Source organism: Thermobia domestica, chromosome 1 (assembly GCF_964235325.1).
Source record: "Thermobia domestica chromosome 1, izTheDome1.hap1.1, whole genome shotgun sequence".
NCBI classification, from domain to species: Eukaryota; Metazoa; Arthropoda; class Insecta; order Zygentoma; family Lepismatidae; genus Thermobia; species Thermobia domestica.
Genome location: NC_137454.1, coordinates 69105517 through 69123474, shown reverse-complemented (window position 1 = coordinate 69123474; position 17958 = coordinate 69105517). Strand labels below are relative to the sequence as shown.

General features: G+C 34.9%; 1 protein-coding gene across 5 annotated transcripts in view; it reads right to left on the bottom strand.

Annotated features, from left to right (window-relative positions):
• LOC145685785 (ATP-binding cassette sub-family A member 2-like) overlaps positions 1-17958 on the bottom strand; it is a 203752-nt gene that overhangs the window by 110427 nt on the left and 75367 nt on the right. For 4 of the 5 annotated variants that reach the window (XM_081758317.1, XM_081758345.1, XM_081758336.1 and 1 more), the window contains exons 6-10: positions 11316-11806; positions 8397-8591; positions 4738-4971; positions 3779-3863; positions 14-171 (exon numbers count right to left, since the gene is read on the bottom strand). In XM_081758317.1, the coding sequence (XP_081614443.1) occupies positions 14-171; positions 3779-3863; positions 4738-4971; positions 8397-8591; positions 11316-11806 (1163 nt within the window). Of the gene's footprint in view, positions 1-13; positions 172-3778; positions 3864-4737; positions 4972-8396; positions 8592-11315; positions 11807-15202; positions 15327-17958 lie in introns of those variants that run through there. The other variant, XM_081758353.1, reaches the window with a different exon arrangement.

The window sequence follows — 17958 nt, the reverse complement described above, 5'->3', positions numbered from 1 at the left end:
TTATTATACGTACCTTACGGATAATTTTGTCTGCGTCCGTGTTATTTGGAGCATAAAGTATTTTTGGATTACTATACAGGACATGAATCAGAATCCCAATTTGATCTCTCTGACCCTTAGACATACCCAAATCCTCTAAGGATAGTTCGTCCAATGAAGCTGCTGATTTATCTGAAATAATAATTCAGACACTTCAAGGATGGCAATTTAATACATAAAGAGTTCATCAAAAAATGTATACACAATAGATGGTATCTATGTATTGCTTTCAAAATTAAATTGTACTGAATTATCATTACAGTAGATAGTGTGGTGTTTCCTAAAACAGACGTCGGTATTTTCACGGCTATGACATGACGTATGATAGTGAAAGAAAATATCCGGTGCACGTCTGATACTGGATTGGACAGAAGTACATTGGATTCTCAACACATTCACCAGATATGACACCTCTGGCTCTTTACTTTTGGAGGACCTTCTAGGATGTCGTGAAACGTAAATAAATTACAATGGCATATGCAGCAATCTCTGCGAGCACACTGACCAGAAGTTTTCAAGCAACCGTTCAACACTGCGATTGGCCTGGACACTAACGGCAAACCACTTTGAGCTGCTTCAGTAACTGCATAGGCGCAGAGAACTTGTATTATGCTTTATGGTAATATGTGTTAAAATTAAGTCTAGCACTAACACACTTTACACTTTTTTTCGTACTCTCACAAGTAACTCACAAAGCAAGTCAAAATTAGCAAATTTCTTAAGAGTTAAGGTTAATCTTAAAAAAAAAAAAAAAAAAAAAAATCTTTCGATTTTCAAGTTTTTCTCAAGATATTAATATTATACACGCGGAAGTTCAGCACTAAATCGCACGAATGAACACACATTGAAGGTTTTCGAAAATTTTGAGGAAAGACCACTCACCAAATATGGTGTAGATAATTCGATGAAGACATCTAAGTTGGGCAAAGCATGTCACTTCCGAGAAATACGAATGGGATGAATACAATACAGAGTTAGAAGCTTAAGGAAAACCCTTGAGTTGCCACACAAGATGACAGAAGAGGGGCTATAACAATTTTGTTTTGATTGGCAGAACATATAATCCAATACAGAAACGGTGGTACTTCGCTCTTCTAAACTCCATTTTATATCTACAGGGTGCGGAAAAAGTCCCGAAACGGTTCAATATCTCATGAAATATACAGAGCAGCAAAACAAAAATAACACGTGTTAAATAGTTTTCAAAAAGCTATCCAATGATACCAAACACAACCTTCGGAGTACGGGGGTTAACTTTAAAATTTTAAATGGAAACCCCCATTCTTTATTGCACATTTGGATTCTCCAGAAAAAGTAACAGTGATTTGACCCAAAATTGAAAACAGTGCCTTCACGGATAGCACTTGAATCGACACACATAAAAAGGGAGCGGCAAAATATTATGCAAATGTGGCCTCTCAGTGTTGTACTATGCGGCCCTACGGTTAGCGTACTGAATCAAAGGTCATGAGTTCTATTCCTGCACAGAGTAACATCTTTTTATCTGAATTTTTTAATACCCAAAAAATTAATTCATTCATTTTATCTTCGATAAAAATAATGCCTTTGTCAATATTTATTAATTTGCAAGAAAATAAAAATGGCGACAAAAATAGTTGTATACTCTAACCCTAATAACCTACGAACTCTAACCCTAATAACCCTATTACTAAGAATTACTTCATAAAACTAGCTTGCAAAACAATTATCGAAATTTGTATTCTATGTAACTTCAAAAAGGTACTAATTGATGTTAAAACGTATGGAATTTATTTGGGGAAATAAAAGAAAAACGATTGCCTTGAACGGAGATCGAACTCAGAACTTCTGACTCCGCAATCCAATACGCCAACCGTACGGCCACAACGCACGGGGCTGACAATTAGCATTTTCGTAACGTTTTGGTGCACGTGTGTATTCACGCGCCATCTGCGAAGACACTGTTTTCAATTTTGGGTCAAATCACTGTCACTTTTTTTGGAGAATCCAAATGTTCAATAAGAAATAGGGGTTCCAATTTAAAATTTTAAAGTTACTCCCCGTACCCCTGAAGGGGGAAGGGATAGGGGGTTGCGTTTGGTATCATTGGATAGCTTTTTCAAAACTATTTAACGCGTGTTATTTTTGTTTTGCTGATCTTTATACTTCGCGAGATATTGAACCGTTCCGGGAGTTTTTCCGTACCCTGTATATAGATAGATATACAGTGATATTTGTGCAAAAATATTAAGAGAAACTGTATTTGGTATTCACAAAATACAAAAAAACAGTTTCCCATAGGTATATTTACCAGCAATTATTTAATAGCAATCCAAGCTATTTTACATGGATTACAGTAAAGTTCATATAACAAGCGTCTTATGTTAACGAAAACGTAATACTTTCTGTTTAGCAGACTGTTCAAACGGAACGTAAGAGCACGTAAAAATGACTCTGGATAAGTGCCTATTGTTATGTGAGAGAACCATTTCCCAATAATGCAGTACTGTTGGTGAGAGCTCACATCCCTGCATACACGATAACGAAAAGACATTTTCTTATTTATTTATTTTATTTTATTTTATTTTTAAATCTAAGCATATATTAAAAGTATAATATACAAGGTTTGGCCTGAAAGTAACTGGATAGGTAATGGGAAAATCAACTTATTAAAGATATGAGCAAATACGTTTAATAATCTTTGAAATAGGCTCCTCGTGCAGCCACACACCGCTCCCAGAGATGTTTCCATTGTTGGTACGCCTTCACGAATTCCTGTTGCGGGATGTTGTGAGGGTTTTTCGCCACCACGGCCTCTTAAACAAATTCATCGGTCGCGAATTGATGTCCTTTCATGCCCCCTTTTCAGCCGAGGGAACAGACAGAAGTCGCAGGAATAAAGGTAGGGGTTATAAGGTGATCGTGACAACGTTGGCATGTTGTCGTCAGTCAGAAAGTCCTTCGTTGTCACCGCAGTGTGTCTTGATGCGTTATCGTGGTAAAAGATCCAGTTATCGGACACCTCGAGATGGACACGAACGATGAGTTTTGAAGTTTTACCAGCATTTGAATCTAAAAAGCTTCATTCGCTTCATTTCAGGGGACGAAATTTTTGTGGATGTCTCTATTCGAATTATGGAACAAAATGAGCATTGCTTTGATTTTCAACTTGCTCATTCGAACCTTTTTCGGACAGGGTGATTGTGGCGTGTATCATTTTCATCCTGCACTTCCTCTTTGAAAGCATTATGCCAAATAAACAACTGTGTACTTTGTAGGCACTTGTTCTCGAAGACTATATTCAACATCTCGGAAGTCTTCATTTCAAGTCACACAAAAAATTTAATTGTACTGCTGCTCGATCGAACGATACATATGTTTCTCATGACATGTCATTTGCACATGTCATAGGAGTTCACTAGATTCACTAGATCAATTCGCTCCCACTCCTCGGAACCCACTGTGGTTGATTTCGACGTGTTGCTAAGACACCTAACTACATTCTCCAACTACAAGTTTTTTATACACCGCTCCTTCACGACATACCATAGCCAGTCTGGTTCTTACAAGACAAACCCGTATGCAAAAATCCAAACATTGACACAAAAATTACATTTTAAAGTGTCACATTAGGATTCATATTAGCAGTAGTAGTTCATATTAATAGTAATTATAGACTGAGATAAAAAATATATTCCCACATCAGCAATTGGAAAACGAAAAGATATTCTTAGATTAAATGATTGTAGCACAACTATACCTGGATCCTGTACTTCTTTCCCACAAACTGTTTTCTGCATGGCTTTCCAGATTCTCAGAAGACCATATTGTGGATAGTGATCGCTCTACAAAGAATAATGATTATTAGAGTTGTGACAACACAGATTAAAATACTTTTATAACATAATTATTTATGAAGTAATAAATATATAATACAGTTACAGTGAGTATTTAGCCTAGCTTAAGATTTTTTGACTAGTTTTTCATATCTGTAAACTCAACGGATGGAATACTGGAAAAAGTATCACAAAGATAGTTTGAAAGTGTTTTCTTTCAAACATCTTAAAATTTTATAGAAAAAAATAGCATTTTCAAAATGCTTACTTTAACATTATATTATGCATTCATAGAGGAATTGATGTGGTATAAAATCGGTTATTTCCTCAGCTTATCAAATATAGTTATAATAATGTTATGACACTGTTCTTTGCCATAATAATATCCGTGGAAAATATTCGCACTTCTGATTCAACATTAAAACTGGTAACTTTCGTCCATAAATTTACCTAACGCTTGCTCCACATCATTAACGTAACTTTCAACTCGGACAAATCACTTTCAATTGAACTCAAGCTTTGCCCTATTATTATTATTATTATATATATATATTCCGATCAGAAATATCTCAATATATCTTAAAACTACAGATTTGAAGTTTCTCGCTAGATATTTTTCTCCAAATTCCTACATTATGTTCTTAATTACACTTAATTTAAAATTCTGAATTACCAATTGTAATACTATCTGTGGTACATTTTGATATCACGCACTTAAACTCTAAAGTTGAAATAGATTAGAGTTATTTCAAACGTACACTTTGTATTTTGAATGAAAAATAAATATACAGATAAAACTAAATAACATACTTCTCTCTGTAGTTTTAAACGAGAAAATGGATTTTACCAATCGACGGACAAATTAATTTAGACTAATATTTACCTGTTTTTCCTCTTGTTTATTCTCAACTTCTTCGCTCTCATCTTCATCTGTCATTGAAGCTGTTTCATTTTCTGCATTTGTTCCATTCGGCAAACAAGCATCTTGTGGCAAGGATTTGGCCAAATTACTCAGAGCAGATAATGTTTTTTTGAATACATGGAACTTATGGAGGTCATTGGCAAGTTTCTTCACTTTCATGTGCGATTCCGTTATATTCCAAGAATTAAGATCAAGCTGAAATTGATTTTTAAATAAAAATTACTGAAATTGAACTGAATTGAATTGAATAATTCATATGTAATGAAATAGCACATAGAGGTTTAGTAATATATAAAAGATGAGGGTGGAAAATTCCTTCCCCTTTTACGTTTTCCTTTCCCTGTTTCTGTAACGAGCGCATTGATGAGACTGGAAGTCCCATGGCAGCTGGAGTAACAAGAAATCCTCTAGACCAGAGGGACCATCACTCATCATAATAGAAATCCCAAGCGGGAGCGGAGAGTGGCCCATCGAGCCCACAAAATATTTTTTGTTAATAAAAATTATAACAAAATGTTATTGGCCAGTTATTCTTTCTTAGTTATTTGTTAGTTACAGTTACTGAGACAATTTGCCATGGTAGTGGGTCCGAGGAGCCCTCCTTTTGGGACTACCTGCGACATTTCATTTGAAGATCATAACAAATTTAATTAAGGCACCAGACTATTATCTGGCCAGGATATCAAAGGTAATTTTTAATCTCCCATGTCTCCAAATTAAATTATGTATGTATCTGACCACTTATCCAACCAGGCAACAGTTTTGCATTATTGGAGGCACATGTGTCTGTTTCTATACCTTTCTTGTCAGTTCGACATCAACAGCGAATACTATAGCTTCTTGTTGAGAAAAAGAAATAAGTCTTATGTGCTTTACGTACGAGAATACATGTATGCTTACGGACTAATAAAATTTAAAATAATTCCTTTACTGTTAATTATGTATATAAAAAAAATACAAGTGGCCCCAACACACACACAGACACACACCTTGGGATGACCTGTTATCTAAAATAAGTTGGGATTCCTAGGGTTAATTTAGCGAAGTATTTTCAAGAGACAAAAATGCATGCTATGTTATCCAGTTTGACAGTAGGTATATCGGCCGTGAAAGTGTAGCATGGGAAACTTAAGACTAAGCGTGATTTACTTCTACGCATTTTAACTCAAAACATTCCTCGCGATTTGCCAACATCCTATCCCAACGTTTACAACAAATATGAATAATGAATGTACTTTACATCACTAATAACACCTCAATAGTGAAGCAACGGTAGACACAGATCAAACCACTGACTTACTGCGATGTACCAGATAAAATTCTCCGGCATACAGAAGAAATTAATCGCGACAACAAGGTTCATAATACTCAATATCACAGTAATTCTGAATGTAAAACCCTAGGGAGGATAAACGAGCTGGGCCTAACCATCTGAAAAGCTTGATTTTTGGAAGTGTACAATTCCCTCATTCTCAGGAAATTAAAAAATGAAATGTTCCCATATATCGGATTATCGTGTATAAGAAAAGAGTCTCATATGGTACAATAACCATAAATCAGAAAAATTGTCGAATACTGATATGTTAAGGAAGTTTTCCAAAATCATCCATCCTCAAGATGTGCTACTGGCTTCTGCTGAGACTTTAACCGTCTGTTCTCAACACTGAGGCTACATAAGATGTGGGATACAAACCACAAAGTTCCGAACGGGAACCATTTAGCATCAAAGGAGCCCTCGTTGGGAAATAGTCTATACTTGTTTTAACAGCGTTCCTCAACTGAAGCCAGATCATTACTATTTTGAATTAAGAAAATGAACAATTAACTTCCAACACTCTGACATTAGTCAATAAATATGGAATGATCATATCGCATGACATTGCTCATTCACACGTGTCAAAAGACCCCCAGTTGATTGTATTAGTACTTATACAAAACCAGGCTACGCTATTCATTGGTTGACTTATTTCTTACTGATTACTCGTTTCAAACATTACTTCTATCATTTCTTGACCTACAGAAAAGTCACTAGCTGCGTTAAAGCTTCCTGAGACTAATTTCTGAGCATTACCTGCCTTCATCACCGTTGATTTTAAGTTTAGCCAGAGCGATTATATAAATGTTTGGATGCACATCAAGATTACTACCAACTACATAGATAATATTATTTATAATTTCTGAGTATTTTAACAATGGCATATGCGTATCGAACGTCTCAATTGTCCAACCCAATATTTATATCTTACTAACTTGAGAGAATATTTCCTGTTTCCATTACCGTTGAAAAATTAATACTTCGTCGCTACGTCAGATTTCAGCTAAATTATAATATTAAATTATATAACACAAAAAGTGTCAATAAGCATTTATTATCTTGAAAGTATCTCAACAACTGTTAATATATTGATTCCAATGGAAAATGATATGGTACATGCAATCCTTGACAAAACTTGTGGGCTGCCAATATTTTCGGCCAGTCACAACATCGTCCGATATCCATGAATGTCTCTCTTCAGCTTTCCACAAATCTTGAAATCGCATGAAGAGAGAGATCTGGGCTGTACGGAGGATAAGGAGTTCCTAACCAAATCTATGAAGTGAATTCCTCATTAAGTTGGTAATGTGGGTATTATCATGAAAGATAGTGCCGTTCCGAGAACATTTTTTAAGGTGTTTTAACTTTATGGCGTGACTCAACTTCCGCAACGCTTCTCCATAACATTGATTTTGACCCCATCTCGAGAAAACCGATAAGCTGAGGACCCTTGTTATCAAAAAAGAACGTTATCACGATTTTCCGCAATTTATGTGTAAGGCTTTTAATTTTTCCGGCTGTGAAGAATTCTGGCATTTTCAACGTTGGCTCTGTTCTTTCCTCTCAGGTTCGAAGTAGTGACTCACGTTTCGTCCCCAGTCAATATGCGATAGAAAAGCACATTCCTTCCCATGATATTCTTGTAGGTGATACAAAGATACAGTCGTTTTCCCATCAAGTGATGCAAAATCCAGTAGGCGCGAAACTTTTTGATGCAGGTGGCTTCTCACAGTGGTGTATATGGAACAAAGCCATGGCTTATTCCTACAAACAAACGAAAGGGGGCACGGTGGCTCACTGGTAGAATGCTTAACTCTGGTGTATGCTTTCCCTGGTTCGATCCCCGGCCAAATAAGTTTGTGGTGGACAACATCGTGCCCGTGAGCTTTCTCGGGATACTTCCGTTTCTCCCACATTGTCATTCAACCAATACCTCCACAATTATTCACTTACCTTAATCATCCGTCTCTCTTAGCCTAAGATTTATTTTATTTCATTTTTTACAAACAGATAATTTTTTTTTCACAGTGATCCCGTAGGTTTTCCCAAATAAGAGCATCCACTTGGGCACTAATATCAGAAGTAATGGAGCAATGACACAGTTGGCCTGTTCTGGGCAAGAATCGTCTTGCACTGACGCATGTCCCTCTCGGAATTTATTCCCCTCCAGTACACGTGAATAAGGCACGCTGTGATCGCTCTATACAGCAGCCATCCCAAGATGAATTTCGTCTTACAACTTTCTCAGCAGTTACTTACAACATATATATATAAGCTTATATATGAATATATGAATGTAACTTACGATCTCGACCACTCGGGACTCGTTAATGTGTGAAATCATCTCTTCTTTGAAGAGCAACATCTGCTTGTCAGTCAGTTCACAGAATTTCACTTGAAGAGATTGCAGATTCTCTTTGTGAACATCCATTGGCACTATGTCATGGTAAGAAGCACTACACAGCGCTTTGCGCATAACAAATGGAGAAAATAATAAATCCTGCAACCAAGAATATAAGTATTTTAAATATTTCTTGCAATAATTTTATCTCTATAACAACATTAATGCTCAAACAGATGTTTTACAGTTCATAGATCTTATTTTGTAGCCAGATACATAAGTTTACTAGTCAGTCCTTATAGGATTGTTAAATATTGAAGTGAGAAATGGAATCTACTGTGAAACCTCCCTTAACGGACACCTCTATAATACGGACATTTTTTTTCCGACAAAAATATATGTTCTCTTACGGAACAAAACCCTCCCTTTTACGGATACTCTGAGATACGGATGCGGACAGTTCTTTCTCCTCCAAACGTTTCAATAACCTCTTCATAACGGGCAGGAATTATTCTCGGTTCTACGATATATTACAGTAGAGAGAAAAGTCTTTTCCCTACAAGTGTATCTATCATGAATCTAGACCTGGTGAACGATCAAACAGAACAGCTTCAAGCTGAACTTGAAATTCTTTCTTCTGCCCGTAATAAACTGCTTTCTGGTGGAAATCCTCGAAAACCTTCAATAAGCAATAACACTCATGCAGGGGTAGTCGTATGGCCAAGAATTCTATGCGAAAGATTTTTCCTTCCCTAACATAATTTAGTCCTTTTTCCTCTGGGCCTTGCATCCTTCCCGATAATTTCATAGATAACAAAACAAACATTTCCCATGTAGGAAAATATCCAAACATTTTTGGCATATTATTCTTCATCAATTGATGCAGTGCAAAACATCCCGCCCTCCTTCACCCCTCCAAGTAATTCAAATACGTACTAAATAGAGTATTTTCATATTGAATATTACGTATTTACGCCCATACATAATGTATTTACTGTATATTACTGCATACAATTACCGTTGTGAGAAATTAAATTTCTGTAACGCACACCTCTTAGTAACGGACAAAAATTCATGTCCCATTGGTGTCCATTATTCAGAGGTTTCACTGTATTTTGATATCTAATTAGAAACGTAAACGACAGCTGCTTCTCGGTATTTCTCAAACTACATAATTTATTTCATTTACTATTCTAGTTCTAGGAATTTAAACTTCAGCAGGCAGCATTTAATTAATGAAATAAGAATATTATTGACAACTTGCTAATGAACACTATAGGATATAAATTTATAGATTAAAAGTAAGTACTGACCGTGTATCCAGAAGAATTATTTCTTCTTATATTTTTTTTCTAGATACAAGATCAGTATATATTTTTAATATTACTGATATTTACTGTGCGCTCATGGTTTTCAGAAACAATGTTACATGCTACGTCTTGTTACTTGATCTATTATACTGTTCTGTCATACTACGAGATTTTGAGAAAGTGGTACTGACTATATTACCCTCCTTATTTGTATGAGTGATATGTTGTCATTTATATTAAAAATAAATTTAACACCTTGTATGCAATGTTTTTCCAAACTTTCCAGTTTCCATTCATTTTCAGTGAAAATTGGTATTTTCCACACAAGCTCTTGAAAAGAGGAAAATCTATTACAAACACAATAGTAAAAGTTTTACAAAGAGGATAGCTAATTTATGAAGCCAATCAAAACCGGGAAAAATCTAATAGATAACAAAGAACAGAACTAGTGAGAGCTTCCAAATTGCGAAAAAGTCGCCATTCAAGATTTTAAAAACAAACTTTTATTACCAGATCGGAAGGATATGATTTATGCTCTTCTGTTTCTCAAATGTAAACAAAACTTGATGGCCTAAACTCGGAAATCAAAACTAGGGATGGGCAAAACCGGGTTTTATAAAAACCGGAAACCGGTTCCTAGAGAAACCGACATTTCGGTTTTCTCCAAAACCTGTTCGGTTTTCACCGGAATTGGTTTCGGTGAAACCTTTTGGAAAACACAAAACTATTTCTGTGGAAACGGAATCGGTTTCCGGAGAGAAACGAAACACTATTCTGGTCAGAAATAGAACCAATTTTGAAGAAAAAACGGAACCGGTTTTGAAGAAAACCGAAACCGGTAAATACCGTAATTTTTGGGTACATTTTCGAAATAAAATGAAGTACAATAAAGTACTCAGGCTTTTGATTCCCGAGTTATGAGCAATCAAATTTTTGGTCAAAAAATTAATGAATTAAAAAAGAATTAGAAAAATATTATGTTGTGGTTATGTATGGTTTTGATTAGTGATGGGCACAAAAACCGGTTTTTCGATTTCCGGCTTTTAGGAAAACCGAAACCACTTTCCGAAAAAAAAATAAAACCCGGTTCTTCTACGAAACCGGTTCGGGTTTCACCAGATTCGGTTTCGGTTAATAAAGGAAATAATGGCGGTGATAAAGGCGATAATAATAATAATAATAATAATAATAATAATAATAATAGAACACAACAACATGAAAAGTGTATTTGGTACATTCAAAGTTTAACAAAAATAGATGCATGAAGAGTGCATGGAATTAACTATGAAGTTTCACACTTTTAATTGAAATTAACCCGCCAATATCTTTGCAAGCTTCAGCTGACGAAGAACGTGGCATTTTAAATTAACTAGATGTACTCGGAAGTGATTATTACACTTTATATTTGTGTAATCCATAAAATATTGATTCTTTCCAACATATTTTTACCGTACCAACTAACGTGAAATTACATTAAAAATCTGAAATCCAATTGAACTTTTATCTTTCTTCCCCATACTCTTCATGTGTAAAGTTAATTGACGATTTAGTAACTTTTCTTAAATAAATTTACCTCAATTATGTGAGTAGCTTCATAAGGAGATATCAAATGCGTATCTTCGAGGTCTTTAGTACTAAAGCCCCAGTTTAATAGCCTGCTTATATTGCCACTATCTGTCCTGTTTATGAAATTGTACACAAGGCCACCAATAGGATAATGATGATGATGATGATACTTCCTCTTAGGTTCCTCTTGTTCCTTTATACTCTGCGGGAGAGTATTATCTTCCATGTAAACTTCATGGTTCGTAAATGTTTGGCGAACATTTCTTTTGGATCTTTCATCACCAGCACCTGCACCTGCACTCTGCCACGACTCGCTTAATTCGTCTGCGCCGTTATTATCAATCACACGCTCTGATGAAAAAATTAACCTGTATATTTTCTTCAAGTCCACTGATAAGTTAAACACTTCATTGAGGCCATGTTCTGGAAGCGACAAGTTTTGAACAAGGTACGATTTGACATCTTCTGGTTCATCTAAAATATCCATTAATCGAACAGCTGCAAAATAAGACAATTAGATACGAAAATTTTGGTTAGTGATCCGAACTACATACACTGAAAATTATTCTTAAATATAAAAACTCTTTCTAAGTATATCACGAAAACTAAAATAGAAAGATACAGGATATTTGCTAATGTACAAGATACATGTTGAATAACTTAAGAGATAGAAAAACCTTACCTTGTATCCGCAGAGCAAAACCTCAAACAATTTTAATGCTTCCCTGCATTTTTTTTTCAGAATCTTCACCTGCGCTGCTAGACTAGTAACACGTAAGCTGAAGGCTGTAATGAGCCATTTACCGACCCTTGTAGATTATCGTATATGACTACCAGCGTTTCAATATAACTCATTTCAATGTTTTATTGATTTCTGTCTATTTTATTTTATTATCTGTGATCGACTTGTTACTTATTTGTTTTGTCTTTGTCATTTATATTTTTATCTATGTATTTTTGTTAATGATATTTTTGTTGTTTTTATTACATCGATATTATCTTTGTTAATGCTATTTCTGTTAATTATTTTGCATTATTGTCAGTCTTAACTGAAATATCAATTTTCAGGTAAAATAACTTTTGACATTATCGTTATTGAAAACGCAATGTGAATATTAAATTTATCCCGGAAACGTGTATAATAAAAATTTAGGTGTTCAAATTCCAATGTAAATTCCTAATAAATGTTTTATATAATTTCTGTATAAGTGTCTGTGCGAATAATAATAAAAAAAAAAACAACCAAGATGGCTGCTGCACGAACCAAAATATCTATGTTTCTCGCGAAGCTTGAAATATTTTCTATTTCTATTGTTCATATAGTCATATCAAAAAGTACGGAAAAGAATATTAAAAAAAAAAAAAAAAAAAGTTCTAAAGTTAATTCAAATATTTCAACTATTAATAATATATACTGCGAGACTATCATTAATCACGGCAACTTGATAAATTCTTTTCCTAAAAAAGAGATTCAATTTGGAGATGATGATGTGCAAAAATAGTATGAAGTATTAAAAGGGTTCTGACCCTGATTCAATGTCAAATTGACTGGATGCTTCAACCAAAATTATCTGTAAATTCGCGTATATGTAGTTTAGTCAACATTTAGCTAAGTAATTCACTTTTAATTATTAAAATTATCAAATCGAGTTTGACCATAACGGATGAGGGCACAGATGAGTCAAATATTAGTCTTCGTATATTTTACGATGATAGCTTGCCTACATCCGAAACAAGTGTTCTTAAATGTCTGAGATCATAGTAATTTATGTTCATTTACGTAACAATTTTAAGACGATGCTAGAAGTCTAAATATACAGTCGTCGGAATGTGTTTATGATAATGATGAAAATATTCTACGTGTGAAATGAATAGTAGTGAATTAAATATGATGAATAATCTAATTGTAACGAAAAGTAAGAAATGTCTGTTAGATAAATTTGCGACAATTATAAGTATGTATACAGGGAGCTACAAAAGTACCAGATGCATCTATAATATATTATTTTATAATCTCGATGTCGATAATGTTTATTATTGTTATGTCTGATGCGAATTCGTAACGCTAACACTTTCCTGTGCTGATCTTGATCGACAGCATTAAGATCTGACTGACGTGATACATCAATGAAATCAAGGAATTATTTATGTTTGCAACATAGTTGGTTTTATTGTTACGATTAGTATTTAATTATTTCTTTATTGTGCGAACACCGTCATCCTCGCTTCGGTCCTCAACTTCGATGAAGTCCGATCGTCCTATTTAAATAGAACTTGTAGAATCCAACTCAAGCGATGATCAATGTCACGGTATGAGAGCGAGGTTGCTCTACTAGGTATTGAAAAAAAATGCTCGAAAGTATTGAAGCTGTTTGGAGAAGTTTCTGCTCCCCAGATAAAGGTAAAGTCCTTTTATTTCTATGAAAAATACAAAGCTCAAGAAACATTTTTTTTAATTTTTTTTAGAATAGTTATTTTAAGAAATGCAGATACTACATTTAGCTTTACTTGTGAAGAGAATTTGCTTTAAATTCCTCTTAGCATTGAAGATGAAAGCAGTATGATGTCCCGTCACTTCCGTTTCTTGCAGATTATTGAAATCTAATTTTAGAAAGACCGAAAAGAAAGAAAAAAAAATCTTCCGGGAAATATGAGTGTTCACTTCCACAATTAGGAACACCACAGACATTTATTTTTATTTATCCATTTTTCTATTTATTTAAGTTTTGCGTCCCTCAACTACACCCTTTAAGCTATGATAAGAAATCAATGATAATAATGAAATAAATGATGATTTAATCTAATGATGCGGTCAAATTTAAATACAATCATATGTAATTTTCCGGTTCCGTAGTAAATGTTTGGAAATTGAAACTAGTGGTAAACATGGATGAACGCTAATAACAGAGCAAAGAGCCTAACAACCTATGCATCACTTATGTTTAAAGATGGGATGAAACACTTATGTTATTTTCTGCCCGTTAACATTGCCTGCATTTTTTCTTATATATATATATATATATATACAAAAAAAACGGAAGGCCTACTGTAAAAACTACTATAAACAATGGTCGTAAAATTATTCTCTGCAATACGATATTTCAAGATGAAGAAAAATTTGTCGAAAAAGGTGAAAACGCCCTTGAATATAAATCTGAACATATTCAAAACATTACCTGTTTCGTTTCATATTTAGTCCCCTAATCGTGTGCTTATAGAAAGATTGGGTCGTCTCTAAAGTAACGAATGCCAGTCTATATTCTTACTCAAAGTGAAAATGCTGGGAAAACACATTGCTTTCCTCTTACTCTTAAAAACAAATCATTTTACACATGTAACAGGTTACATTTGTACAAATATACAAATGTAACGTGTATTGAACAGTATTTGATCGTGTTCAACTCCATTACATACATCTTAAATTGTCTTCCTTCTATACTCAAAAATTATTTTACGCGTGAGGGCAGACGGTGGTGATGCAAAAATGAGAGATCTCTAAGTGACAAAGAGGCCAAATCGTGGGTTAGTGTGCACAAGTGTATTTAAGGTAACTAGAGTGCTTAGCTAAAATACTACATTTTAACAACCATCTGACTATTTCATTATACAGTAATAATATTAAAATATTAAAAATTTGATTCAGATTATCGCGACTTTTAAATCCCGCTTAAAATTTATGAGTTTATTCCTTCATTAGATAAATATACTAATTACAATAATCACAACAAATTGCACGCATACAATATACAAAACACATGCAAGAATTTCCATCGAACTTTGGTTCTTCTTACCTTTAAAAACCATTATTAGGATTATTAGTATGTTTCATAGGAAACTTAACATGCTGAGATTAGAAGTTGTAAGCTCAAGAATCAAGAATTCCAGATAACGTACCTTATTCAGAAGTTGAGCAAATGTGCAAAGGAAGTGAGTTTAGCGTTCCATTTTCAAGGATTGATCTCAGAAAAGCCTAATACACCTCCACTAACTTGAACCTATGTGCACTAAATTCCTAAAATCTGTGAAAAAAGAGCTTAGCGAATGCTCACTACTGTTGCAAAGAATTATGTCAAACACTTAAAACAGGAAAAGAACTTCACACTGACAAGCTAAGCAAAGCAGTACCACAGGAAAGTTGAAATTAACAAAAAGAAACATTACTGGCACTTCACTACTGTCCTTCTTGCAATTATTTTCTCAATTTATGTTGTAATATATCACATCGACTGCAAATTACTTCAAGTAAAAAAGTTTACTAAATATACAACATCCCAGACATAAATGAAAGTGTTGTGCAATTTCAATTAAAACAAAATAAATTAATAAGCAGTTCCGAAAGGTCTCATTTACATAAGTTTCCACAACGTCCAACTATTTATGTGTAAAACTATCTAAGCATTTAACAAGATATTTATATAATCTAATCACGTGTATGAGGAAGAATAGGGATTACGACAGAGTTGAATCAGTTAGCTAACTCATTCTACATCACAGAGATGCCAAATGTTCAATGGTCAATGACGTCCACCCATAAAAATTCTCTTGATATCCCCATCCCCAAACCAATGTATAAACTTACTTAGTTAAATAGTTTTTGTTTAAAACGTGTTTTAGCTTTATAAATAATACCTTTATACAATTGTTTAGTCGTTAACTGATATAAAAATGTCAACAACTTTTAAAGCCTCAATGACGCACTCTGCATCACGCACCTCCTTTGTGGGCCACTCTCTATATAAAAATCACCTGTGGCACTGCATACTGTTTATAGAATACTCAGTAGGGGAAGCTGCATATCCCAGAGAGAGGATGTACCAGGGAACATGGCACCTACAGTCCTCCTGAATTTCCTATTGCACTTCTTTCTTCCTTCAAGAAGTCACTGCGTGTACCATGAAATAACTTATATGGCAACGAAACACGTTATCGAGAAGGCCATTTAAGTTTCTCGTGTATAAAAGTAATTTTTGGTTTCGACATTTGGAACTATTTTTCTTGCTTCGTATAAATGTACGCGGCAAGGAAATACTGCAAAGACGCCTAACTTCTGTTTCTTCATGTAGTTAATTTATTATGCACATCTTTTTAAGATTGTATTTTGTTTATGATTTGGGCGATAGTCTTATCAAGGGATATACGTCTTGATGTATCAAAGGACAATACTTCAGATATAATGAGCACTATTTATTGTAATGACGTTATGAATATATCTAGTTTTGAAACCAAGACGCCTAATTCCATATTCATTGCACGTTCTTTCAACAAATGACCGATAAAAATGTAATACTTTTGTTTTTGAATGAATATTGTGTCCCTTGTTATTAAAATTACTTTGAGGAGCAAAAATTCCAATTTTGATGACACAGAGGAAGCAGCAGGCTATAATTTTTGGACAGTACTTTTATAGTCTGTTTTGTTAACAAATAAATTAGTCATTGAAAACAATCGATTATTAGATTTAAAATTGTCTCTCTGTACAATTATTATCCTTTCGACTGTACTGGGTACATACCAAGGGACAAAATTACCTCCCCGACAACACCTGCTCTTAAGGAGTGTATCGAAAAGTAGTTAGCAACATTGGGGGTGTCAGTGTGCACTTGCGAGGCTGCATAGATGGCAAAACCTGGAAGCACCTGGTCAGTTTAAGTCTTGTAAACGGATAGCTGCGTGCTTGTTGCTGTGTTCCGAGTTGAATGGGAAATGTCGCGTGTGAAACGGGAAGTGAAGTGGGAAATCCTGCATAATTGGTGCACCGTCAAAGGCATAACATACAATCAGATAGGAAAAAAGTGTGGGGTTCACCATATAACTGTGAAATCGGTGATTGAGAAATTCGGTGAACATTACAGCATTGAAGATATGCCGAGATCCGGGCGAAAAAAGGGTCCCAGAAACCCTGGACTCGACCTGAAGTTGTACGGTTGATACACCAAAATCCATCAATGTCTGTGCGGGATTTTGCTACCAAAGCGAGAACGTCCATGGGAATGATTCAGCGTATCAAGGCCAGACCTAATTTGAAGACCTATAAGAAGCAAAAACGTGCGAAACAAACACCAAAGCAGAGACAAACAGCACAAACAGGAGCCCGCAAGCTGTGTGACAATATCGTAAAGTCACCAGAGCGATGTGTGTTGATGGACGATGAAACGTACGTAAAAGAAGACTCAAAAACACTTCCGAGACTCCAATATTATACTGTACGCAATGCTGGGGATGTATGTGCTGCACAGAGGTATGTTGACGTGGAAAAATTTGGGAAAAAAGTAATGGTATGGCAGGCAATCTGCTCTTGTGGTTTGCGCTCCGGTATTTTTTATGCAGAATCCACCATAAACGCAGAAGTATGCAGAAAGGAATGTCTACAAAAAAGACTGCTGCCATTGTATAAAAGACATGCAATTCCCCTCTTGTTTTGGCCCGACTTAGCAACAGCACACTATGCTAAGACGACAATACGGTGGCTCAATGAACAGAACATCGAGTTTGTAGGGAAACACATGAATCCACCAAACTGCCCATAACTCCGTCCAATCGAAAGATATTGGGCAATTGTCAAACGCAACTTCCGAAAGAATGATAAACCAGTGCGCAACATGGCGGACTTCAAGAGAAACTGGGCTGCAGCATCGAGGAAATGCACCGTC